Source organism: Mustela nivalis, assembly GCF_964662115.1.
Source record: "Mustela nivalis genome assembly, chromosome: 6".
Lineage (NCBI taxonomy): Eukaryota > Metazoa > Chordata > Mammalia > Carnivora > Mustelidae > Mustela > Mustela nivalis.
In genome coordinates, this window is record NC_139025.1 from 85,827,307 (window position 1) to 85,852,071 (window position 24,765).

Genomic DNA, 24,765 nt, shown 5'->3' on the forward strand with positions numbered 1-24,765 from the left:
TTAACGACTGAGCCACCCAGACGCCCCTCACCCTTTTACATTATTAACAGGATTGTAAAATGGTGTTTCCTCAAAAAATTAAAAATAGAGCGGTGCCTCATTGGCTCAGTCGGTTGAGTGTCTGTCTAACTCTTGGTTTCAGCTCAGGTCATGATCTCAGGGTCTGGGATTGAGCCCCATGTTGGGCTCTGCGCTCAGCAGGGAGTCTGCTTCTCTCTCCTTCTGCCCCTCTCCCTGCTCATACACTCTCTTGCTTTCTCTAAGTAGATAAATGTTTAAAAAAATTAAAAATAGCAGGGCATCTGCCTTTGGCTCAGGTCATGATCCCAGGGTCCTGGAATCCAGACCCGCCTCGGGCTCCCTGCTCAGTGGAGAGCCTGCTTCTCTCTCTCCCTCTGGCCCTTCCCTGCTCATGTGCATGTGTCTTTCTCAAATAACTAACTAAATAAATCTTTAAAAAAATAAAAATGGAAATACCATATCATCCAGCAATCCTATTTCTGGCTATATACCCAAAAGAATTGAATGTAGAGTCTTAAAAGATATTTGTACTCCTATGTTCATAGCAGCACTATTCATGATAGCCAAGAGGTAGAAGCAGTCCAAGTATCCAAAAGCAGATGAATAGATAAGCAAAATGTGGTATATTATTCAACTTTTAAAAGGAAGAGATCCCATCACAAGCTACAATATGGACAAACCTTGAGGACATTAAGCTAAGTGAAATGAGCCAATCACAAAAAGACAAATACTGGATGATTCCACTTGTAGTGTCGTGATACTGTGATTTATAATATGTATTTGGTCTTCATTCATGTTCCTGGCAGAGCTCCTAAGACCCTAGGGATTTCCTAAGTGACAGGAATGATCAAGGTATTTTTTGTTACTTATAACACATCCCTTTCAACCACAGTTGAGTTTAATGCGGTGACTTTTGAAAAGCACTTAAGGATGGGGGTTGATTGACCAGGGGAACCAACTCTATTGATAAGAGGGTTGGAACTTTTAGCCCACTTACCAACTTGGGGGGCTTGTGGGTAGGCAACTGAAGATTGACTTAATAACCAGTGACCAATGATGGTTAATCAATCATTTCCTAAGTAATGAACCACCCATAAAAATCCTAACTGACTTTCGAAGTTCAAAGAGCTTCTGGGTTGGTGAACAAGAAGGTGTTCACATGCCAGGGGATTGCAAACCCCCAACACTTCAGGGTCAGAGGCTTCTATGCCTCAGGACCCTTTTTCTTTTTTTTTTTTTTTAAGATTTTATTTATTTATTTGACACAGAGATCACAAGTAGGCAGAGAGGCAGGCAGAGAGAGAGAGAGGGAAGGAGGCTCCCCGCCAAGCACAGAGCCCGATCTCCAGGACCCTGAGATCATGACCTGAGCTGAAGGCAGTGGCTTAACCCACTGAGCCACCCAGGCACCCCGCCTCAGGACCTTTTAAGACTTTGCCTTGTGTGTCTCCTCATCTGGCAGTTCAGTCATATTCCTCAATATTCTTTTCTTTTTTAAAAAGATTTTATTTATCCATTTGAGAGAGAGCGAGAGAGCACAAGTGGGGCAAGAAGCAGAGAGAGAGGGAGAGGCAGGTTCCCCACCAAGTGGATGCCTGATGGGGGGCTCAATCCTAGGACCACCTGAGCCAAAGGCAGACACTTAACCAACTCAGCCATCCAGGCACCCCATCCCTTTAATATTCTTTGTAATAAACCAATAATCTAGTAAGTAAACTGTTCCTAAGTTCTGTGAGCCATTCTAGTAAATAACTGAACCCAAGGAGGGGGTTGTTGGAATCTCTGATTTCTGGTTGGTCAGAAGCACAGGTGACAACCTGGGTCTGCAACTGGCATCTGATGTGGAGCAGTCTTGTGGGACTGGGCCCTTAACCTGTGGGATCTGATGTTATCTCCAGGTAGATAGTGTCAGAATTGTTAAATTGTAGGCACCCAGCTGGTGTTGGGAGAATTGCATGGTTCGGGGAAACTCTCCACATGTTTGAAGTACAGAGTATTCTGTGAATAGTAAGTAAAGGAAAACAATTTTTTTTCTCAGGTATCTAAAACAGGCAAATACATAGAAGCAGAGAGTTGGGGGTAGGGGGAAATAGGAAACTGTTATTAAATGGGCATAAAGTTTTAGTTACGTGAGATGATTAAGTTCTAGAGATCTGCTATAAAACATTGTGCCTATAGTTAACTATGCAATACTGTACACACAGAAATTTGTTAAGGGGTAGATCTCATGTTAAGTGTTCTTACCGCATGAGTGCCTGGGTGGCTTAGTGGGTTAAAGCCTCTGCCTTCAGCTCAGGTCATGATCCCAGGGTACTGGGATCGAGCCCCGCATCGGGCTCTCTGCTCTGCGGGGAGCCTGCTTCCTCCTCTCTCTGCCTGCCTCTCTGCCTACTTGTGATCTCTCTCTCTGTCAAATAAATAAATAAAATCTTAAAAAAAAAAAATGGACAAAAGATTTGAACAGATATTTCTCCAAAGATATAAAAATAGCCAGGAAGCACATGCAATGATGCTAAACAGGGAAATGAAAATCAAAACCACAATGCAAGAACACTTCACTCCCACTAGGCTGGTTATAATCAAAACAATGAAAATTAACAAGTCTTGGTGAGGATAGAGTAATTGAAATCCTTGTGAATGTAAAATGGCTCAGCCACTGTGGAAAAACAGTTTGGTGATTCTTCAAAATATTAAAAATAGAATTACCATATGATCTAGCAGTTCCATTCCTTAGTATATACTCAAAGAACTAAAAACATCTATTCAAACACAAACTTATACATGAATGTTCATAACAGCACTACTCACAATAGCCAAAAGGTGGAAACAACCCAAATGTCCATCAACTGATGGATATACAAATGTGGTATACCCATATGGAGTATTATTTTGCCATAAAAAGGAATGAAGTAGTGGAGAGCTGGGTGACTCAGTTAGGCTGAGGGTCCTGGGGTAGAGCCTCACAGGCTCAGAAGGGAGTCTGCTTCTTCCTCTGCCTCTCCCCCTGCTTGTGCTCTCTTATGCATGTGCATAGTCTCTTAATAAATAAAAATCTAAAAAAAAAAAAAAAAAAAAAAGGAACAAAGTACTGATACATGCTATAAATTGGACAGAAGTTAAAAACATTATGCTAAGCAAAAGAAGACAGACATAAAAGGTCACATACTATAGGATTTCATTTATATGAAAAGTCCAAAATAGACAAATGCGTACAGAAAGTAGATCAATGGTCACTAGAGCTAGGAGAAGGGGATATGGGGAGTGACTGTTTAATGGGTATGGATTTGGGTGATGGAAATGTTTTAAAACCTCACCTCCAAGGTGAGGTGATGCTTGCACAACCTTGTGAATGTACTAAATGTCACTAAACTGTGTATCTTCAGATGGTTAATTGTACATTATGTGAATTTTACCTCAATTAAATAAAAAAGGTAAGAAAACCTGACACACAAGGTGTTAGAAAAAAGGATATATTTACAAGCCAACAAGTTCCTTAACTCTAGCTAGAGGGAGAGGAAAGAAGGAGGTAGCAAGTATAAGGAGATCCTTTCAGAGCCCAGCCTCACTCCTGTAGAAACCCTGAGTACCAGGCCGTGAGGTCAGCTCCTACTCCATGGCCCATTCCTTTTCCAATTCAAGCAGCAATCCTCCCATTGGCCATAGCCCTCAGTCTTCTTGCCAGTCATCCTGTGCCCAGGCAGGCATCGGTGAAAAATACTCAAACCCTGGCCCTTTATAGCGCAGAGCATGCAGGAACATCACAAGGTCCTGGGGCAAGGGGTCCTGGCGCACCAGCCGGCACTCTTCGCAGAGAGGGTCTATCTCTTGATTCACAACATCTGTTTCAGTTGCCTTTTCTGGTGCCAAGGCCATTGTGTCCAGAACCTGAGGAGCTGCCTCAACTGCTCCATCCATCTTCTGGGCAGATGCGGCCAACTCTCCTAGGTGGTCCTTGCCCAGCTCTGAGGAGGGAGCTGTAGAGCCTATGAGTCCTGGGGACAGATCGCCCTCACAGAGATCTAGCACATCCAGGCTCTGTTTGGCCTGGTGCTCTGCCACAAGGTCGCGAAGCAGTTCCTCATCTGTCTTGGGAATGTGGCCGCCCCGGCCCCGAGAGGGGCCCCACGCAACTGAGTTGTAGATGGGGTCATTGAGGATGGGGTGGCCCAGGAACTGGAGGTGAACTCGGATCTGGTGAGTGCGGCCTGTGAGGGGCCGGCACCGCACCACACTGGAGTGGCCGTTGTAGCTCAGTCTCTGGAACACTGTCTCACAGGGCTTGCCCCGAGCATCTACACGGCACACCCCTACCTTGTAAGATACCACCAAGATGGGCTCCTTGCAGGTCACTTCCTCAGCGGGGAACTCCCCCTCTACCCGGCACACGTACTCCTTCTCCAGCTACATAGGAGGGAAGAGGGATAAAGTCAGCACAAAGCCTAAATTCATGAAGTTCAGACCCAATACAGTGATGGGAAATGCAGCAGTGTCAGATGGAAGAGGATGCAAACCCCAATACACCATTTCCCAGTTGCATGATTCTGGGTATAATACTTAGCCTCTTCAAACGCCATTAACTTGTCCAGAAAACATTAAAACTAGAAAAGCATTGACCTCACCGGACTGTTAAAAGGATTCAGTAACTTAGACTCTAATGTACTTTGTACTGAGCTGAGCCTGGTACATAGTAAACACTATCTGTATCACAATCAGATCTGGAACTACAAGTCTTAAGACCACAGTCACCACCATTTAACTCTTCTACCCAAGCTTCTTCAGCCTCATCCAGAATCTTTCTACCAAGTAGGTTCTCACCACAATCTTAAAAACCTTCAGCATAAAAAAACAAACAAAATAAAAAACACCTTGGTCAGCTGGTCAGCACTTTGAAACTTCCAAACAGCAAACTACCAACAGAGGCTGTGTATATGCCTCTCTCAGGAGCTTTTGAAACAGAAGAGATGGGGCGCCTGGGTGGCTCAGTGGGTTAAGATTCAGCCTTTGGCTCAGGTTGGCTCAGGTCATGATCCCAGGGTACTGGGATCGAACCTGGCATTGGGCTCTCTGCTCAGCAGGGAGGCTGTTTCCCCCTCTCTCTGCCTGTCTCTTTGCCTATTTGTGATTTCTCTCTGTCAAATAAATAAATAAAATCTTTAAAAAAACCAAACAAACCAGAAACAAAAGAAATAATAACTTGTCTTTGGTATTTTCAGTGCTGACCTTCCTGAGGATAGGAAGGTTGGCCAGATAACATGAAGGCCCACTTCAATAGAACTCAGTGAAACACTTTCGACATAGAGCATTCGTGAGCCCAGGAAATGGCATGCAGGAGACAAAAGCCCAGCTCACCTGCCGGTCCCGAACTTGCTCATGAATCCTCTCTGAGACAGCCGCTGTCTTGGCAAACATGAGGACCCCCGAGGTAAGGCGGTCAAGCCTATGCAATGGGTGTAGCTCTTTGAGTTGGTGCTCCTTGCCCAGGATGAAGATGACAGTGTTATGTCGGAACCGGCCACAAGGGTGGACGGGAATGGAAGAAGGCTTGTCTACAACCACCACATCCTCATTCTCAGCAAGCAGGCGGACAGGCTCTGCTGTGACTGGTGGCTCATGCCTGTGCACCCGGTTCCTCAAGAAGTCATTATCCTGCAAATGATACAGGCAACTCATCAGAACAGGGCCGAGCAACCTGTCATCAACCTCACACAGCTTCCTGTTCCTAACTGACACAGAATGGTCACAGTACATCCTTCAGCAGAAAATACAGCGTGCATAGTGTATTCATCGTATAAAAATACACACAGACATACAGGCAGAGGGCAGGCATTGGAAAAGTTACATTTAAAAGATAAAGTTTTCTGGGGCACCTGGGTGGCTCAGTTAGTTAAAGCCTCTCCCTTCGGCTCAGATCATGACAGGGTCCTGGGATTGAGCCCCGTATTGGACTCTGCTCAGCGGGGAGCCTGCTTCCTCCTCTCTCTCTGCCTGCATCTCTGCCTACTTGCAATCTCTTGTCTGTTGAATAAATAAATAAAATCTTAAAAAAAAAAAAAAAAAGATAAAGTTTTCTGTGGTGCCTGAGTGACTCGGTTGAGCATCTAGCTCTTGATTTCTGCTGGGGACATGATCTTGGGGTGGTGGGATCAAGCCCCACCTAGGGATCCCTACTGGGAGGGGAGTCTACTTGGGATTCTCTCCCTCTCCCTTTGCCGCTCCCCCTGCTCTCTGTCTCTCTCTTAAAATGAATGAATGAATGAATATCTTAAAAAAAAATAAGGTAAAGTTTTCTAAAATGGAGGAGAAAAAGCTCCATAAAATCATCACTTATATATTGTGACTTTGAACAAGTAACACTAAACTGTAAGTCCAAACATCAGATCTCTAGTCTTGGATTTGCCACAGGCTCACTGCATGTCACTTAACTTCTCTGGGCCTCAGTTTCCTCATCGAAAAATGTGAGGATTAGGCCAGGCCTGTACTTCTCAAAAGAGAGATGGGAGAGGGGATTCAAACCACTCATTCCCCAAATGCTGAAATCACCTTGTCTCCCCTCACAACAAAGTGTTACTGACAGGGTGTCTGGTAAATCTTAGCTGTGATGGAATGTGAAAAGGTCAAAGCACTGGGCTAGACAATTCTAGTCTCTCTACCTGACATTTCCCAATTCCATCGTCTCAGGATCTATGATAAATAAGTAGTAGTTACAAGAACACAGGCTTTGGAGGTCACACTGGGGCAGGTACTTAACCTCTCTGAAGTTTACCTTAGTTTTGTTTCCTCACAGGTAAAATGAGGTGGCAATACCTACCCCACACGGCTGTCGTTAGAATTTAATATTAAGTACTAAAACGCTTACCTCTGTGCCAGCACAGTAAGGAGACATAAACGACAGGCTCGATCATTACTATTTGTACAAAAATCTACAGCGCAACATACGATCAGTGCCAGTGCCACAAGACAGTGCACAAAACGAGCTTTAAGAATTTCAACTTCTGTTCCCCGGAAACAATGAAGCCGCCTGGATGCAGGGGATATATGAGCAGAGTTTTGAAGCAGACTACTTTTGCGGAGATGGGATAAGAGGAGTGAGATAAAAGAGTGTTCCAAGTGAAAGCGAAAACGCCTCAGGATTACCTCGATTTCACTTCAGTATCTATGCCCTATTAACTCTGAAAAGACCCCTGCCCCCTTTTCGCGCCCGCTTCCGGTCGGCCCCATCAGGACTCCACCTTGAGCACAATACTGAGGTCCTGTACCGGCTCCTCGTTGAGATGCAGGCGCCCTTCCCGGACTGCGGCCTCATAGTAGGCCAGGGGCTGGGCTCGGAATTCGGTGCTGAAGACGTGGAGCAAGCTGTGGCCCACCCAGCGGCCCTTGCAGTAGGTCCGGAAGTCAAAGTAATAAGGCCGTACTTTGCGCAGGCCGCCTTCGAAGTAGTAGCTGGTCTCTGCAAAATGCTCATCGCTGAAGCTCACCCCTGCCCGCCGCTTCTTCGGGGGTGGCACGACGCGCTCCCTGGTGGCGTCCCGTCGCTTCTTACGCTTGCCTGGACCCGAAGGGGCAACCGGGGCCTGCTCCTCGCTCACTGGGGTCTGCTTCCCGACCTCCTGGGGCGGCTCCACTCCCGCGTCCACAGGCTTCGGATTCCCGGAGGTCCGCTCACCCCTTGCGTCGCCACCTGCGTCTCCGTTTTGTTGAACCGGAGCCCTCAGCCCACTCGCTGCCTCGGTCCCAATTGAGAATGTTTCCGCCATCGGACTCCAACAACTACCCCAAGTCCTGGCAGAGGTGAGGCGCCCGAGGTTGAGGTACCCTTGTAGAAGAACTGGGAGCCACCGGCAGCCGCCCGGCCACATGACAAGCCGGCCCCAGGTGCTGGGTCGCGATGTGAGGACGTCACCGGGCACGAGCCAATCAGCGAGGCCCAGTGTCGAGGCGGGGACTGAAAAGAGAGGGAGGGACGGAGGGAGTTGAATGACTGGGGTAGAACGTGTTGAGTTGCCGGTTGAGAAGCAGTGAGAGTGAATATAGGAGTCAGTTCAGTGGGGAGGCTGTGAGAGTGACTCATCAAAAGTGTAGATTCCATGTAGATAACGCCCAAAGTCCTTTGGATCTGGAAAATGAAAGGAGTTTTATTCAAAACAAATCAGAATGAGGATTGCTGAACTCAATATACTAAGAAGGGCGGTGTTATATACTTTAAAGGGTGAATATTATACTGACTTATAACTCAATAAAAATGTTATATGTGTATCTAAACATGCACAGCCCAGAAGAAATGTCTTCACATATACCCTTCCTGAGAAGGATGAGAAAGCTCCCATTTGCCTTTCATATGCTCCTGTCCGGTTAAAACGGCAAGTGGATCAGAAGTATTTGTCAGAGTTCTTAAATGCAAAATACAAAACCAACTCTGGTTAACTTAATCAGAGAGGCAATTGCTGAAAGGGTATTAGTGCCTCATAAAATAAAGAGAGCTGGAGAACAGGTACAGAAACAGCCAAATCAAGAGAAGACAGGCCTCTGTGAACCAGCTACATGACAAGAGGGTGAATTGTATGGAATGTGAATTCTATTTCAATAAAGTTTTTTTTTTTTTTTTTTTTTAAAGAATGTTTTTCCTAATGTGTCTGAAGCACAGACAAGGAATGCGATATTGGAAGATATTCTAGAGAGGAAGTCCTTGTGGGATTGTATAAAGCCTTGCTCCTCAAAATGCAGTCTCTGGATTAGCAACAAGGGAAACACCTGGAAACTTGCTAGAACTGCAGAATCTTGTTCCTTCTTTCCTCCTGAACTACTGAATGAGAATCTGTATTTTAACAATATCTTCAGATGTTTTGTCTGTATATTAACATTCGAGAAGCACTGGTACAGACCATGTAGAGTAGACATTTGTCATTTTTTGGGCATATTCAGCATCTTCTTAACACTCTTCTTTTGTGTGAGGGATTTCCCACATTATAAGATGTGGAAACCAGAAACTGGACTTCTCAGATTCCCTTACAGCTTGGGTGTTCATCACCTGGGCTCCGTTGATCAGTCAGGGCCATGAGTTCAGAGGCACACAGTAGAGAAAGCAGGCACAGTGTAGAGCCCGTGTGTGACAAGATAGCATTGGAAACATCTGATTCGGAGAGCTAACAGTAGGGGAGATTCTTGTGTCCAGTGGTCAGTCAGCAATGCCAGCTGCAGTATCTATGTATATACAGCAAGAACAGTGTCTAAACCTCACCAAGGGACTCAGGAAATCCCCCAATGCCTTTGAACATAGAGGGAGAGGGAGAAGCAGACTCCCTGCTGAGCAGAGAGTTGGACATGGGGCTCAATCCCAGGACCCTGAGATCATGATCTGAGCCGAAGGCAGATGCTTAATTGAATGTGCCTCCCATGCATCCAAGACACCCTCATTTTTGTTCAAGATATTTGAGAAGCTACATTTGTAATCAAGAGTTTGGTGAGCAGATTATCAGAGAAAAGGGCATGAGTTTAAAGGTCATAGAGTAGCTTGATGAAACACCTGTAAACCTATGACAGTGACCCTTTCTATGAATCAGATGCTGCCAGATTCATGTCTCCAGTTCCAGTGTCAGTTGGAGGACTCTGGGGAATCTCTCATTCATAGACTTGTCCCCCAACTACCTACTTATTTCCTATGAATAAACCCTGAAAAAATCTTGCCTATTTGCTCCTTTGCTTTCTAATCTTCTTGCTTTCCACTTCTTTCTGTTTGCATATGCTAAGGATGGTGAAGGATGGTTATAAATATGAACAGCAGAGTTCCTCAGAGTTCCCTTTTATATGGTGGTAGTTACTTACCATAACTACGCTGATTGGCTTTGGATACATCTAAAGGCTATAGCCTCAGTCAAGTTATGTCTACTGATGGTTGGCTAATGCCTTTGGTCACATGTTTCTTTGGGAGAGAGTAACTGGCCTGGAAACTGGAGGTGGAGAGTAGGGGAGGAAGGGTTGCATCTTAGGGAAATGTTAAGCTCTGAAAGATAAAAAAAAAGACATCTCCATCTTCTTCTATTTTTTTCCCCCCAGCGTGGCGCCCAAAGCAGGGCTCAAACTCACAACCCTGAGATCAAGATCTGAGCTGAGATCAAGTTATATGCTTAAATGACAGGGCCACCCAGGCACCCCAAAAGTCATCTTCTTTAAAAAATCTGACATACTCCCTTACCATTCTCTCCTTTATGTACACTGGCCACACTTCTGTCATATCTTCTATAACTCTTTGCTGTTATTTGTAAAATTGCCTACCCCTATGGTGCACCTTCCTACATTTAGCTGTGAAGACTCTGGGACCCATACAAACTCTTACCGGTCTTGAATTACCGCTTAACACAAGTCTTAGAACAGGAGGTGTTCGGTGTCTATTGACTAAATGAATAAAAGAAAGCCTAGATTGTCTAATGGGACCTGGGTCTCCTGTAAGACTAAGGAAAGTAATCTCCTCCTTCCCCATTCGAGCCGCCGGAGTGCTCTAATTTGGGGAGTAAAGGGATGAAATTTTCAGAAACAAAACACCAACGCAGAGGATTCCCGAGGTGAATTTGCTCAGGTAACCAAGAAAACTCAAAGACCTGGGCAACTGGGCTTCCCTCTCCGAGAAGAGGATGGCCCGAAGGCTCGGTCTCCGGGGGTCGGAACGCTCAAGTAAGACGCTAGTGGAACTTGTCTCAGAGAAGATGGGGGCCGAGGCGTGACTCCACTGTATCCCCGCGACAAGTCCCGCCTACCTGTTTTTCTCACTCTGTTCCTCACTTCCTTACCCGGTCGAGCTCCTGTGAGCCAATCCACGCACAGAACATCGCCAGGTTGGGCGGTGGTTGGAGGATTCCTGGGGTCCGTCACTCGGAGACTCCGCCCCCCTATTTCTTCCTACCCTTCAGCGCCGGAACTCAGCTGAGCGTTTGTGAGCTGGTGGGCACGCGTTTGCGGTAGGTGAAGAGGGTCAAGGTGCCCAGCGTTTTAGATCCTCGGCCCCAGGTCCATCCCAGGATACCACCGAGGGACCTCGGGGTCTGACTTCTCCCCTCCAGCCAGTTTGTGAGCCCAGAATGACTGAGCCCCGGGTCTGAACGCCAGGATTCCCTGCGCTGTACTGGACTTCCTAAGGAGGAGGGGGAAAGGACCCGGGCCCGGGTGCGAGGAAAGTTTTGGTTTGGATGGGTTCAAACGAATTCGGGGTGGGGATGGGGGTTTATCGTGGACCCTGGCATCAGTTCTTCCAGGGCCGCTGTGACTTATTTGTCCCCTCTTCTAGGCGCCTGCTTTGCCTGAACTGTCACTCCTGGAATTATTCAGACCTTCCCTCAGGCAGCCTTCCTAATCTAAAAGGTTCCTCCTGAAAAGAAGGTGTCAACCATTTTGTTAAGACTAGATAATTTTGAAAGCCCCAGGCGGTGTGATATTGGGTAAGAACGTGGATTTTGGAGTGGCACAGGTCTGGTTTCCAGTCAAGGAATCACCATATATCAGCAAGGGACCCTTGACTAGTTACCCTTCTGATCCTCAGTTCCTTCATTGTAAACTGATGGAAATGTCTCTTCCAGTGTTTCTGCCTATTAAAATAAGAACTTATAAAATAAGGTATATAGTCCAGCTTTTCTACATGTAATGAGCAGATGGAGTTTTGCTTATGACATTTCTTACAGTTTTCACCAAGAAGCATTTTTATTATCCTCGTGTATTTGGAACTCTGCAAGGCCTTTAGTCTGTGTCCTATTGAAAACAGAATTTAATTGGCTTAGGACAGGATGGAGATCTTTGGAAAGAAGTGCAGCATGGTTGTCTCCACTGGGAATGTCTTAGAAGTGTGTGTGTGTGTGTGTGTGTGTGTGTGAGATGAAATATATAATATAAAATTGCCATTTTAGCCATTTTTAGATGTGCAGTTCAGTGACACATTTGGTTGTGCAACCATCTCGATCATCCATCTCTAGAACTTCCCAAACTAAACTCTGTACCCATGAAAAAGTAACTCCCATGCCCTCCTCTGCCAAACCCCTGGCAACCACCATTCTATTTTACAACTCTATGAATTTGACTGTAGGTACTTCATTTAAGTGGAATCATTCATTATTTGTCCCTTTGTGTCTGGCTTGTAGGCATTTCATTTTTAAAAAGAAACTTTTTTTTAATTTAAAGATTTTATTTATTTATTTGACAGAGAACACAAGTAGGCAGAGAGGCAGGCAGAAAGAGAGGAGGAAGCAGGCTCCCTGCTGAGCAGAGAGCCTGATGCACGACTTGATCCCAGGACCCTGAGATCATGACCTGAGCCGAAGGCAGCTGCTTAACCCACTGAGCCACCCAGGCGCCCAAAAAGAAACTTTTTTATGAAAACAACTTGAGTGCAGAGCCAGAAGAGGAATTCGATTACCCTTTTGTCATCTTTATATTTGCAACATAGGAATCTAATAAAAGACATTTTAAGTTTAGAGAAACTTCTTAGAAGCCTATAACCTTCTTTCGCTGGGTGAACAAATATCTGAGTACTGCATACTTATAATATATCCTTAAAGCCAGTCCTTCATGTTTTTCAGCTCAGATTCCAAATGAAAATGTTTGAGAGCATTGACTCTACAGCCACAAGATCTGGCCCTGATCTTTGGGCTGAAATCTGTTCCTGTCTACCAAATCCTGACCAAGAAGATGGTGCCAGCAATGCTTTCTCAGACTCCTTTATGGATTCTTACCCTGCGGGCACAGGCCAAAGGGACGCGCCAGAGTTTGCTGTTCAGCCGGCTACAAAGCCTTGGGCTCCCTTGCAGGATTCAGAAGTGTATTTAGCAACTCTAGGTAAGTTAGATGGCTTTTTTTTTTTTTAATCAGAAGTCGGTGGTTTTAAGGAAGCATGTTGGCATGTGGAAGTTCAGTTTCATCACCTGGTTTCTATTATTTTTTAAAAGATTTTTAGTTTATTTATTTGAGAGAGAGTGAGAGAGTACAAGACCTGCAGGTGGGTGAGGGGGAGAAGAAGGCTCCCTGCGGAGCAGAGAGCCCATGGTGGGGAACTTCGGGCTTGGCTCAGATCTCTTGAGATCATGACCTGACCTTAACCTAACCATGACCTGACTCTTAACCTAACCGACTGAGCCATCCAGGCACCCCTCTATTATTATTATTTTTTTTTCCCTCACCACATGTATTTGTTAGATGTAATTCTAAGGGGGTGTTTCGGGTTGGCTGTTGGGAAGGAGCACCCTTTACTTTTTTTTTTTTTTTAAGATTTTATTTTTTAAGTAATCTCTATACCCAACGTGGGCCTTGAACATACAACCCTGAGATCAAGAGTTGCATGTTCTACTGACTAAGCTAGTCAGGCACCCCAGGGGCACCCTTTTCCTTGTATATCCCTTTAAACAGTCTTTTTACCTCCTGCCTCTGTTTCATCTGAATTCTGCTTCATTTCTTGGCATCCTATGGAACCCTCTTGCCCATTATCGGTTGCCCATATATTCAGATAACTCAGAAGTGTCAAACATTATTCCATCCTGAAAGAAAAGGTCCCCAGAGCTGTGCATGGATTTCTGATGAAACTCTTAGATTGAAAAACTACTGTATGAAAAAACTATAATATTAAATGGATTGATTGTTGGAGTGGGAGCATGTTGACATAAAATCATTCTACCTCTTGTTAGTCATTTAATTCTTCTTTAGTCATTTAATTTTTTAAATATTTCCTCAAATAGCTGTCTTGTGTTAGTATTTAAGTGTTAGTATTTAGAGAGACTCCGAATATAGGAAAGAGAGTCAGATTGTCCCATGCAAGGGGAAAGAAATGTATCAGTTTAGGGAAGTGATTGCTTTAGAATTGTGGTATCCTTTTATTATTAAAAACCCATGAGGCTCATCTATGTGTCACAAAACCAAACCTGGGAATAATCATTTGAGGAAGGAAAGGCAATTTAGGAAGAAGCTTTTGAGGAAGGGCAGAAAGAATTAGAATAGAGTTTACATGATCTCTAAGAAATACCTTGGAAAAACAAAAGGAGTTCTGTTAATGATGTATTGGAGGAAAAAGAATTGGAAAAAACACAAGTGGAATGATGGATAATAAGAAACATCCAGGTGTAATGTGAAATTTTTCTGGAAGCCACCAAAGTTAGGATAGTAATACTTGCAGTTGTGGCCAAGGAGGCTGACAATTCTGTTCTGTGGCAGTCAGAACATCTGCTTAATGATAATAAGAAGCAGCAGCAGCAACAGTCTAAGAAAGCTGGAGAACCAGATCCTATGGCTTGTTGGTACTCTGTGCCCAGGGGTTGTAAGAAACTTTCATGGATTTGGATTTGGTGATGATTTGATTGGTGAAGACTGGTTCGGAAGGTTAAAACTCCACAGATCTTAGGGCACCTGGGTTGCTCAGTGGGTTAAAGCCTCTGCCTTCTGCTTTGGTCATGATCCCAGGGTCCTAGGATCGAGCCCTGCATCTGGCTCTCTGCTCAGCAGGGAGCCTGCTCCCCCCCACCCCACCTGTCAAATAAATAAACATCTTTAAAACAAAAAACAAAAAAAACTCCACATCTTTTCTAAAATCAGTTAAGAAGATGATTAAGGGGCAACTGGCTGCCTAATCAGTAGATCCTGGCTCTTGATCTCAGGGTTGTAAATTTGAGCTCCACATTGAGGTAGATTACTTTAAGATGTTAAAAAAAATTTTTTTTTTAAAAAGATGATTAAAATTTCATTCTCTGGGGGCACCTGGGTGGCTCAGTCGGTTAAGCATCTGCCTTCAGCTCAGGTCACGATCTGTTCCTGAGGTCCTGGGATCAAGCCCCATGTCCTCCCTCTCCCTCTGCCACTCCCACGCTTATGCTCTCTCCCTTTCAAATAAAATCTTTAAGAAAAATTTTCATTCTAAGGGTGTCTGGGTGACTCAGTTGTTAAGCCTCTACCTTCGGCTCAGGTTATGATCCCAGAATCCTGGGATCGAGCCCTGCATCAGGCTCCCTGCTCTGCGGGAGGCCTGATTCTCCCTTTTCCACTCCCCCTGCTTGTGTTCCCTCTCCCACTGTGTCTCTGTCAAATAAATAAAATCTTAAAAAAAAAAAAAGTTTTCATTCTCTGAAGGATAAGAGCCATTTCTTTGCCTGTGGCAGAATCTGGGAGACAGTAGTAGGCAGGCTGGGAGTATGCAGGGGTGCCTCTTTCTGCCTGTACAATTTAGATCACACCTAATTAGGGACTGAGCACACTCAGAGAGGGGAAGACTTTTTCTTTTTTTTCTTTGACAGACAAAGATCACAAGTAGGCAGAGAAGCAGGCAGAGAGAGAGGAAGAAGCAGGCTCCCTGCTGAGTGGAGAGCCCGATGCGGGGCTCCATCCCAGGACAGAGGCTTTAACCCACTGAGCCACGCAGGCGCCCCATGGCGGGGGAGGGGAGACTTTTTCAAGCCCCAAAGAGTACCTTCCACCTTTAGAACCAAGGCAAGACAATAAAATGATTGTTTTTATTCCCAGATAGACCTGAAACAAAAAGAATGTGGGGCACCTCGGTGGATTAGTTTGAGCATTCCACTGGTGATTTTTGTCAAGGTCATGACCCCAGGGTCATGAGATTGAGCCCCTGGTTGGGCTCTGCACCTGGCAGGGAATCTGCTTGAGGTTCTCTCTTTACCTTTCCTTCTGCTACCCACCCCCCCATGCCTATGTATGCTCTTTCTCAAGTAAATAAATCTTTAAAAAAAGAAAAAAAAAAGACTCCACTATGAGCAGCAATTAAAAACTTAGCCAGCTCAATGTAAGATCCATGTAATTCTTTTCACATCCTCAAGAAGGCAAAAACTCCAATATTTAACATTTATCAAGTACAGATTTTTTTGCATGCGTGAGCTCCTAGTGGTAACTTGCAGCAACTAAAGGTGCTTTTTGTTTTGATATGTGGGTGCTAGCTGATGTGGCTTGTTTAGCAATGAAAACAGAATTGCAAATCATAAAGTTTCAATTGGGTCTGGGCTTGATATTCCCCCTGGCCTTCCAAAAGGCCATGATTTACCCATTCATTATCATTGAAGGCAAGACTACATTAAAGGAGAAGGCAAATGGTGATCCCCTTCCTTCTATTCTTTTTTTTTTTTTTTTAAGATTTTATTTATTTATTTGACAGAGAGATCACAAGTAGGCAGAGAGGCAAGCAGAGAGAGAGAGAGGAGGAAGCAGGTTCCCTGCTGAGCAGAGAGCCTGATGCCGGGCTCGATCCCAGGACCCTGGGTTCATGACCTGAGCCGAAGGCAGAGGCTTAACCCACTGAGCCACCCAGGCGTCCCCCTTCTATTCTTTAATTGTTCCTAAATTACACTTAAAATGCAAAGGCGAGTAATTAAACATCTATCATCAGGAAGCCATGTAGACCACTCTCACTGGGATTACAAGATGTTTGTTTTTATTAGGTTCCAACATCCAGGCCACAAGTTGAGTAACTTTTAGAAATGTTGGGAGATTGCCTTCTTTAATCAAGAATTTAATCACTGATAGAGATCTTAAAGGTCTTTTCTTATTGAGTTCTCATCAAGTCAATTTTAGTGTGTAATGAACCATTGGATCTTTCATCATTTTCTCTAATTCTTTCTCATGAGATTTGGAAACTACTTCTTGTCATTATAAGAGAAAGAAAAACCATTATCTCCTCAGAGAGACTATTTTCAAGGAGTTGACACATGTCAAGCCAAGGAAAACAAGTAATGCCTTGGAGAGATACCTGCTGGCTTCTGCAATTTCAAAGAAAACGTGCCATTGATTTATTTATGAGAGCCTATGGCCTTTTTCCTTTCTGGGTTTAAAAATGTATTTGATACAATACAGAATTAAGACATGGTAAAGGAAAAAGAAAAATGTATATTTCCCTTTACCTATCCTTAAAAAAAATGGGCTCTTTTGCAGGGAGTGTGGATGTACTCATTAGTGAGAGAAATTTTAAGTTGTCACCTTGCATTTTATTTTATTTTTTTAAGATTTTATTTATTCATTAGGGAGAGAGACAGAGCACAAGCAAGGGGAGAGGCAGAGGCAGAGGGAGAGGAAGAAGCAGACTCCCTGCTGAGCTGGGAGCCTGACTTGGGGCTTGATCCCAAGACCTGGAGATCACTACCTGAGCTGAAGGCAGACACTTAACCGTCTGAACCACCCAGATGCCCCTGTCACCTTGCTTTTCAGATTTAGTTTTATTTCGTATTCACTTTCCTTGTTAAACTGCTTCTCCTCTTCTCTTTAGAGAAGAAGCTGAAAAGAATCAAAGGTTTAAATCAGGAAGTGACTTCCAAGGACATGCTTCGAACCTTGGCCCAAGCCAAGAAGGAATGCTGGGATCGGTTCCTGCAGGAGAAGTTAGCATCAGAATTCTTTGTGGATGGACTTGATTCTGATGAGAGGTAATTGGTTCTCAGTCCATTTCCAGGTGACAGCATTGCATTGGGGACATTTCTGTTTCTCTAAACAATTCGGGGAGAGTGACATTTGAGTCCAGATACTGGTTGATATCAATATCAGTTTTTCTAAGCTCAAAATCGTCCTTTTGACGGATGCTCTATTTGCTTAGTCCAGTAGCAGGTGTTGATAATTATTTTTGCAAAAGAGTAAATACTCCGCCTATATCTAGATCAGAGATTGAACAGAATTGAGGAGAAAGCATGGTCTTCATTCCTAAGTACACAGCATGCTTAAGAAAGGTGTAATGATCAACAACTGCAACTGTGTCTTACCTGACTCGCCATCGATATGAGAGTTCCTGTCATATCGCAGGCATTCAAATTAGTGTAGACTAAATGAATTAATTTCTTTTTTTTAATTATTTTTTAAAGATTTTATTTATTTATTTGTCAGAGAGAGAGCGAGCGAGAGCGAGCACAGGCAGAGTGGAAGGCAGAGTCAGAGGGAGAAGCAGGCTCCCTGTGGAGCAAGGAGCCTGATGTAGGACTCGATCCCAGGATGCTGGGATCATGACCTGAGCTGAAGCAGCTGCTTAACCAACTGAGCCACCCAGGCGTCCCTAAATGAATTAATTTCTTAAGCATCTACTGTGTGAAGGCACTACTCATGACGTTATGGGGCTGAGGGTGCTGGGGTGGCAGGGAGATGTAAGGAAGTTTTAGTATCCCTCCCCCATTTTTTTTTTTTTTTTTTTTTTTTTGGTCCCCACAACTATTTGGGGAGAGACAACAAATTTTTATAAAGACATACTTAACGAAATAAGGCAGCATAAGAAAAGAGCCAGGTGAGTGGAAGTGACAGAACATGCTTTGGGAGTTGAGAGACTCTTGAGCTCCCTGTGGGCTCTGGTGTTTGTGCCAGAGAAGAAGGTAGGACTTGAGGAGTATCTGCAGATGGGCTGAATGCAGAGAGGAGGAGAGGGCTTTCTGTCGCAAAGAGAGGAACGGTGCTCGACACCTGAGAAAGAGGCTCTGCCACTTCCTGGTTGTATGTTCTTGAGAAAGTAACCTGGGTGTGCCTCAGTTTCCTGCTCTGTAAAGCGGGAATAGTAGCTCTTCCCTCATCATGCTGTTGGGAGTGTTAAAGGAGTAACAGTGTCTCAAGTGCTTAGAACAGACCCGGGCACCTGGTAAATACAATGTAAATGTTAGCCATGAGTGTTAGTCCTACTGCACTTTTAAAGTTCAGTAAGAAATTATTCAGAATAAAAAATTGGTGAGGGAAGTAAAAGCCTGAATGTTAACAAAAGGTCTTAGGGAAACATCACCTAAGTTTGCAACACATCGTTAACATTGACTTAACATTAAGTCCCATGATGTCAGATAAAACAGCTGCTGAAGTGGGGGACTGTAGGTGAATAAAACTTGATAGTTACATCTTACTTTTCAACATACAGAGCATTTTCACTTACATTGTCTTAAATACTGCATCATTGTGCCCCCAGATTCTTCAGAAATTAATGTGGCATCTAAGGTCAGCCCAACTACCTACCTTCTGAGGGTTCAGAAAATCATACACATTTTGCTCTTTTCTGTCTCTGAAGACTCAACCCAGTTGAGCCTTAAACTCCACCAACACAAGAGACGAAGATGCACACATTCCCAACCCATCGATCATTTGGTATTCTCTTCTCTCTCTCCTTGAATGTTTGCCTCCTTTCCAGTTCTGAGAAGAAAAGACAAAATTTGCTCCTGCACAATTCTCAAGTAGGAATTCTTTTGAAAGCAGATCAGCACCAAGGCTCGAGTTAATGTTTCTGTGTGTCTGTCAATACCTTACAATGATGCGAAGATGTTCCCTTTTCTGTAGAAGCAACTGAAACAATTCTGTGAAAAGCATGGGAGAGGATGATGAAATGCTCCTGGAGTGCCCTGGGCCCCTGAGCTGTGGGCACCCTTTCCCCTGAGCCGCTGTCTGTGGGAACACTTCTTTCTATGAGTGTTAGAACAAGCGCATCAGAAACAGTAGATAGGCATTTATTTGCAGATTTCAAAGTTTCTTTTTTAAACAGAGGCCATCTTATAGTGGGACCTTGTGATTCTTCACATATGTGAAGGCCACAGGTAGGTGACTCTCCTCATGGCAATGCCTTTGAGAAATCCTCCTGGCGTGTGTGACTGTCGGATAAAGTGACACGATTCTGCCATTTTAGTCGTCTGAAACCCGCTGGTGATGGCTTGACCTCTTGGCTTAAGACTTTGGGCTGCTGAAGAGCATAGAATAAGGTTTCCGTTATTTGTCATCATTTATAGTTTACTATGTTTATCTCATAAGCATTAGAGTGGAGGGTCTTGGGTACTTAAGGAAGGCGAGAGGGGACCCTTCCCCCCTCCTCACAGATCCAAACTCAAAAAGAGCCCTCTGCACAGTGGCTATTTCTCTGTGGGAGAAATTGCCACGCAGATGTTTCCATCTTGGGGACTTGCTATAGGATGAAGTAAACAAACAAAAAACCCCCACAAAAATGATGCTTTGTGCAGCTAACTGCTTTAAGTATAATGGACTCAGAGTGCCTCAGGTATGGGAGATTTCAAGATGCTCGCTAATAATTTGGCATTTATTTAAATGTTTCCTCCCTTGGACAATTCCCTCTCTGGTTTTAAGGGAAAAAAGACAGGACCGAGGCATAAGCTCCTCTCCAGCTATTCTTGCCAGGCCTTCAGAGGCTGTGCATTTGAAGGGGGCCTGGTGCTGCTTATAGCCAGTGCCCACTAGGGGGTAAATTATGCCGCTGAGCTGCCAGGATGCACAGCTGTCAGAGGGGTATTGTCATCCTCCCCCACCCCCCACCCTGCGCCGTCCCCTCTTAGCAGTGAAAAACAACTGTAGAAAGAAATTGTTGGTGGGCGGGAAGGCAGCATTTGAGTAACTGAGATAATCATTAAGTAATTAATCAGCCGGGTCTGACGCAGCCGCCCTATCCTCCTGCTCTCTCCTAGCACCTTGGAACATTTCAAGAGGTGGCTCCAGCCAGATAAAGTAGCCATCAGTACAGAGGAGGTCCAGTATCTGATTCCTCCGGAGTCCCAGGTTGAGAAGCCAGCGGCTGGGGACAAGCCAGCAGCAGCGGAACAATAAATTACACACACACACACTGAGCAGCTGTCTTGGGTCCAGAGGGAACAGCAGAGAGCTCGGTGGAGCAGCAAGGAGAAATCTAGGGAGGGGGGAAGCCCACCCTCCCACTCAACAAAGCAAACAGCTGTGGGCCCCCAAGGACTTGGGGCTGGCGTGTGTGACTGTCGGATAAAGTGACCGCCCCAGTGCATGCTGGATCAACATACTGCTTTCCTCTGGGTCTCACAGCTTGCCTGAGCTCTGTCGATGCAGGTGAGAAGTCCGCTAAGACTTTAGCGAAGCAGCAAGTATGAAAGTATTTGGAGAAACCAATACCCTTGGGTTTAATATATAAGCTAAGTAAGCCATATTTTTTCTTCCCTCTTCTGGATGTTCCTGCCTGCATTCTGAGCATTCCCTTGGTTAACTGTCAGGGGTGAGTGGGGCCAAGGAGAATCAAGTCTGCCTCCTTGGGAACCACAGCCCACATGGGGCTTCTCGAAGTTTGTAATAAATACAGGGACTTGAGGAAAAGAGTCTGCGCTTTTCACTTTTCTCGGGTCTGGTTTGTTCTTTGTGGAGAAAATGGGCAAAAGTGTGAAAACTTAGGTGTTCGTGTGTACATGTCTATTTTTGATTTCATGCATGGTTTCTCCCCTAACTTCCTCTTGCACTTAAAAAGGGCCAGGCTTCAAATTAGACTTATAAATATGTTGTTGGTATTTGACACCACTCCTGAATAGTTCCAAGCTCACTTGTGGCAGTTTTCCTGACTGAGCCTGTGTTTCCCTCCTTTATAGTGGTCTTGTTTAGCCTGTGTTGTCTGTATAAAACTTTCCGCATGAGAATAGTCGTGTGTGTGGTGCTCTCGACCTGCTTCCCCCACCTAGAGAGATGCTCCCAGGCAGTGGGGAGGTAAAGACAAGTGAATGATGATGTAAGAGAGCAGATTACCTTTGCCATTCTTCTATTTTTAACATGCATCCTCCGACAAGGCAGACCTTGGTGCTCTGAGGGTGGGATTCTGTGGCCAGGATTCTGTTGCTGTGGCTCCATGGAGCTTCTTCCTGGGTGATAGGTTTCAAGTCCCTAATGACAAGCAGGGCAACCCCCAAATCTGCAGAGAACACGTGCCCATATCTAAATCAAGTATTTGCTTTGAAAGGACAGGAATCAACCAGGTAGTTTGACAAACTTGCTGAATTATATAAATTTGGGGAGATATATTCTTTTTTTTTTAATTGATTGTCTTAGTTTTATTCCTCCTGCTTTTTTTTTTTAATTTTTACTTTTTATTTATTTATTTGACACAGAGAGAGAGATCACAAGTAGGCAGAGAGGCAGACAGAGAGAAGGGGGGGGGGAGCAGGCTCCCTGCTGAGCAGAGAGCCCGATGCCGGGCTCGATCCCAGGATGCTGAGATCATGACCTGAGCTGAAGGCAGAGGCTTAACCCACTGAGCCACCCAGGTGCCCCCCTCCTGCTTTTTAATAGTAGGATTCCTTTGACATAGAGAGTGACCCTTTGTGTTCCCCAGACACTTTGAGGAAGTCAGACACTGACAGTCACCTGGCCTTGGACTTGCAGGTTGCCATCCCTGCCCGGGGTTCAGGTGCTAGACCACACTCTTCCTACAGGGCCATCTGATGGCTTTCAGGTGGATGGATAGATTTTTTTTTTTTAAAGACTGAGTTTTCTTCTCCCTGCATGATAAACAAAAATCACTCTCTTCTCAGTAATTTTTTTTAAGAGAAAAAGAGGTAAGGTCTCAAAACACTTTCTAAAGAGCAGCCCATCATCAGTCAGAGAATGTATCCATACCAGGAAATAGTGTTTCTGTAATTCAGGCGAGATTCTAGCTTTGCCTTTTCCCTACCTCCCATTTTCTACCTAGGAAACACTTATTAGTGTGAGAAGGTGGAGAATTGAGTTAGAGGAACCAAAAAGGAACTTTGGGACTGGAAGGGTTTTAGTCCCATGTGAAAACCTGGGTGGGGTATGGGACACAGTTCCCAGATCTTCGGCTCCCTGCTCACCTATCTTTTTAGTAGAGGCAGACTGCCACAGAAGGGAGTCCAGTGAGTTGCAATTCTGATTTCTGATTGGCTTAGAAGTGACAACCTAAGTGATCACTTTTTTGGGGGATGGGGGAGCAGGCTCCATGCCGAGCTTGGGGCTTGAACCCACGGTCCTGAGATGAAGACCTGAGCTGAAATTAAGAGTCAGATGCTTAACCAGCTGAGCCACCAGGTGCCCAGTGATGGTTCTCAAAAAAAGTGAAGCACCATTTACCAAAAAAAAATTTGATATTAGCTCCCAAACTGACTTACTATAATACAGACTTAACTTAGCTATTGAAATGGTACTAAACTTGAATTCGAGTCTTGAGTGCTATCTTTACTGCCTTGTGGTTTACCGTGTGATATAAATAAGTCAAATGACCTCTTTATGTTGCTTTTCCCTTTTAGAAATTCGACTAACCATAGGAAAAATTGTATTGGCCAGAAATGCTGATTCGTTTCCTTTGACCCCGGCAATTCCAAAGGAGCTCCAGTTAGCACTTTCCCAAATCAGTAAAATTTGAGTTGAGAGGGCTTTTCTTATTACCCCAAGTGAAACAGAGCAAACAGAGAAATATTTAATGCTAACCCTTAGAGCCAAGTAAGGACAATTACCAGTAGGGCAAAGCAGAAATGATTTCGTATACCCAAAGAAGTCTGGGTTAGAGCCAGGGAGATAAGCTAAGTGACGGGTGACCACCACTGTTCTCTCTTTGCACATGGTGCTCATCACCCAGGGCTTGGTAAGATCGGTGCTGGAATAGCACAGACTTGTGTCCAGTCCTGTTCCAGAAATAGGCTCTGGATGTAGGCACAGAAAGTAAACAAACAACCCACCAGCTGTTGCCAAGCTGTGTCCCTCCCAGGCAGGCCTGCCCACCAGGACTGTCACTGGAGGAAACACCCTGAAGCCACTCCCTGGCCCTGCCTTGGAGTCACTCCCCAAGGTTGAGAAAAGCTGCAGCCACAGGAAGCAGACATTTTCCTGAAAATTCCAAGACACTCCAATCAGCTTTGGCCCTACTTGAGTTAGAAGATTCAAGATGGGACACTGCAATGGCAGTCTTCGGTGTGTGGGAGAGCTGTGTACTTGAACCCAGAAGTGGGTTACTGAAGGCATAGATTCATTTGCCTAGGCCATATTTGTTGAGCCCCTGCACGGTGCGTCATGGTGAACAGAGCAAAACCACACCTTCCCACGTGGAATGGTGGAGGGAGTGAGATGGCCTAGCTGATTAGCACTGTAATTGCTTGGGCTGCAGAATCAAGGCATTAGATTAGCATAGCTGCTTTAGAGCATGTGCCGGGAGCTATGAGAGCCCTAGGCCAGTCAGGGTGGGAGGTGGGAGAGAGGCTGTTCTAGGGAAGCTGCGTCCAGAAAAAATGGGTAGTGGTCGGACTGTGAGAATGGAGGGAAGGAGCATGGGGGCATAGTCAAGTCCCAGAAGAGGAAAACGGCATGTACATAGGCCTAAAGGCAGAAGAAGGAATAGAGACTGGAAAGTAGTTCGGTATAGTTGGGGTCATAAAGGACAAAGGAGGAATCATCAAAAGGTGAGGTTGGAAACTAAGAAACAAGGTCAGGTGTAAAGGGCTTTGTAAGCCATGTTAAGGAGCTTGGATTTTATTGGGCCAGAAGGAGCTATTGGGTTCTTTTTTTTTTAAGATTTTATTACTTGAGGGACGAGGGAGCAGAGGGAGAGGGACAACCAGATTCCACGCCAAGCGCAGAGCCCGATGCGGGACTTGATCCCGCGACCCCGAAATAAGGACCAGAGCCGAAATCAAGAGTGGGACGCTTAACCCACTGAGCCATCCAAGTGCCCAACTAATGGGTCATTTTAAGAGGAGCAGTAACAGGATCAGATTTGGATCTGGAAAGACGGTTAGGGCTGCCATGGACACCACGTGATTAAGTTGATTAGGGAAGCACAGATTCACATTTGGCAATGGTATATCCAAATGAATAATGCAATTAGGTGGCTTGTAGTTTTCCCTTATTTATATTTTCTAGCTTAATTTCTTTGAAGTTACTGTTTCACCGTTACAGAACAAATAGAATCCTGTTTGGCAGATTGCAAAGGCTGACATGTCAATCTCATCCCATCCTTTCATCCTACAGTACAGACACTCCTCACTTGGGACACTGGGTCAGTGTTCCCTCCCACTCTGTCTACTTGTGCTA

The 24,765-nt window shown here is 44.9% G+C and overlaps 2 protein-coding genes and 1 long non-coding RNA gene across 10 annotated transcripts in view; 1 reads left to right on the forward strand and 2 right to left on the reverse strand.

Annotated features, from left to right (window-relative positions):
* Nucleotides 1-3,475: 3,475 nt before the first annotated feature.
* RPUSD2 (RNA pseudouridine synthase domain containing 2) lies at nucleotides 3,476-8,098 on the reverse strand. The gene is made up of 3 exons (XM_082735571.1): nucleotides 7,251-8,098; nucleotides 5,371-5,667; nucleotides 3,476-4,422 (listed from the first exon to the last, which is right to left on the reverse strand). Exons 1-3 carry the CDS (start codon nucleotides 7,875-7,877, stop codon nucleotides 3,688-3,690), a joined length of 1,659 nt encoding a protein of 552 aa, XP_082591697.1. The 5' UTR covers nucleotides 7,878-8,098; the 3' UTR covers nucleotides 3,476-3,687.
* A 2,784-nt stretch (nucleotides 8,099-10,882) lies between these two features.
* CCDC32 (coiled-coil domain containing 32) lies at nucleotides 10,883-21,054 on the forward strand. 5 transcript variants are annotated; one of them, XM_082735596.1, is made up of 5 exons: nucleotides 10,943-10,970; nucleotides 11,297-11,370; nucleotides 12,584-12,834; nucleotides 17,249-17,405; nucleotides 20,403-21,054. In XM_082735596.1, exons 3-5 carry the CDS (start codon nucleotides 12,591-12,593, stop codon nucleotides 20,539-20,541), a joined length of 540 nt encoding a protein of 179 aa, XP_082591722.1. In that variant the 5' UTR covers nucleotides 10,943-10,970; nucleotides 11,297-11,370; nucleotides 12,584-12,590; the 3' UTR covers nucleotides 20,542-21,054. The 5 variants fall into 5 exon arrangements, with proteins under 5 accessions (XP_082591718.1, XP_082591720.1, XP_082591719.1 ...); XM_082735592.1 differs by lacking the exon at nucleotides 11,297-11,370 and having other exon boundaries at nucleotides 10,883-10,970; nucleotides 12,579-12,834; XM_082735594.1 differs by lacking the exon at nucleotides 11,297-11,370 and having other exon boundaries at nucleotides 10,889-10,970.
* Nucleotides 19,593-24,765, reverse strand: part of LOC309867155 — a 43,077-nt gene continuing 37,904 nt past the window's right edge. For 3 of the 4 annotated variants that reach the window (XR_014312999.1, XR_014313001.1, XR_014313002.1), the window contains 2 exons: nucleotides 21,475-21,637; nucleotides 19,593-19,669 (listed from right to left, as the gene is read on the reverse strand). This is a non-coding gene — a long non-coding RNA (uncharacterized lncRNA). The remainder of the gene's footprint in view (nucleotides 19,670-21,474; nucleotides 21,638-24,765) is intronic. The other variant, XR_014313000.1, reaches the window with a different exon arrangement.

What these genes read in the sequence shown, in the direction of transcription:
- CCDC32 (XM_082735592.1), top strand. Translation starts at nt 12,591, where the DNA reads ATGAAAATGTTTGAGAGCATTGACTCTACAGCCACAAGATCTGGCCCT. An exon ending in AGTGTATTTAGCAACTCTAG is followed by an intron (nt 12,835 to 17,248) that starts GTAAGTTAGATG and finishes TCTTCTCTTTAG; the next exon opens with AGAAGAAGCTGAAAAGAATC. An exon ending in GGACTTGATTCTGATGAGAG is followed by an intron (nt 17,406 to 20,402) that starts GTAATTGGTTCT and finishes GCTCTCTCCTAG; the next exon opens with CACCTTGGAACATTTCAAGA.
- RPUSD2 (XM_082735571.1), bottom strand. Translation starts at nt 7,877, where the DNA reads ATGTGGCCGGGCGGCTGCCGGTGGCTCCCAGTTCTTCTACAAGGGTAC. An exon ending in ACCTCAGTATTGTGCTCAAG is followed by an intron (nt 5,668 to 7,250) that starts GTGGAGTCCTGA and finishes TATCATTTGCAG; the next exon opens with GATAATGACTTCTTGAGGAA. An exon ending in AGCAAGTTCGGGACCGGCAG is followed by an intron (nt 4,423 to 5,370) that starts GTGAGCTGGGCT and finishes CCTCCTATGTAG; the next exon opens with CTGGAGAAGGAGTACGTGTG.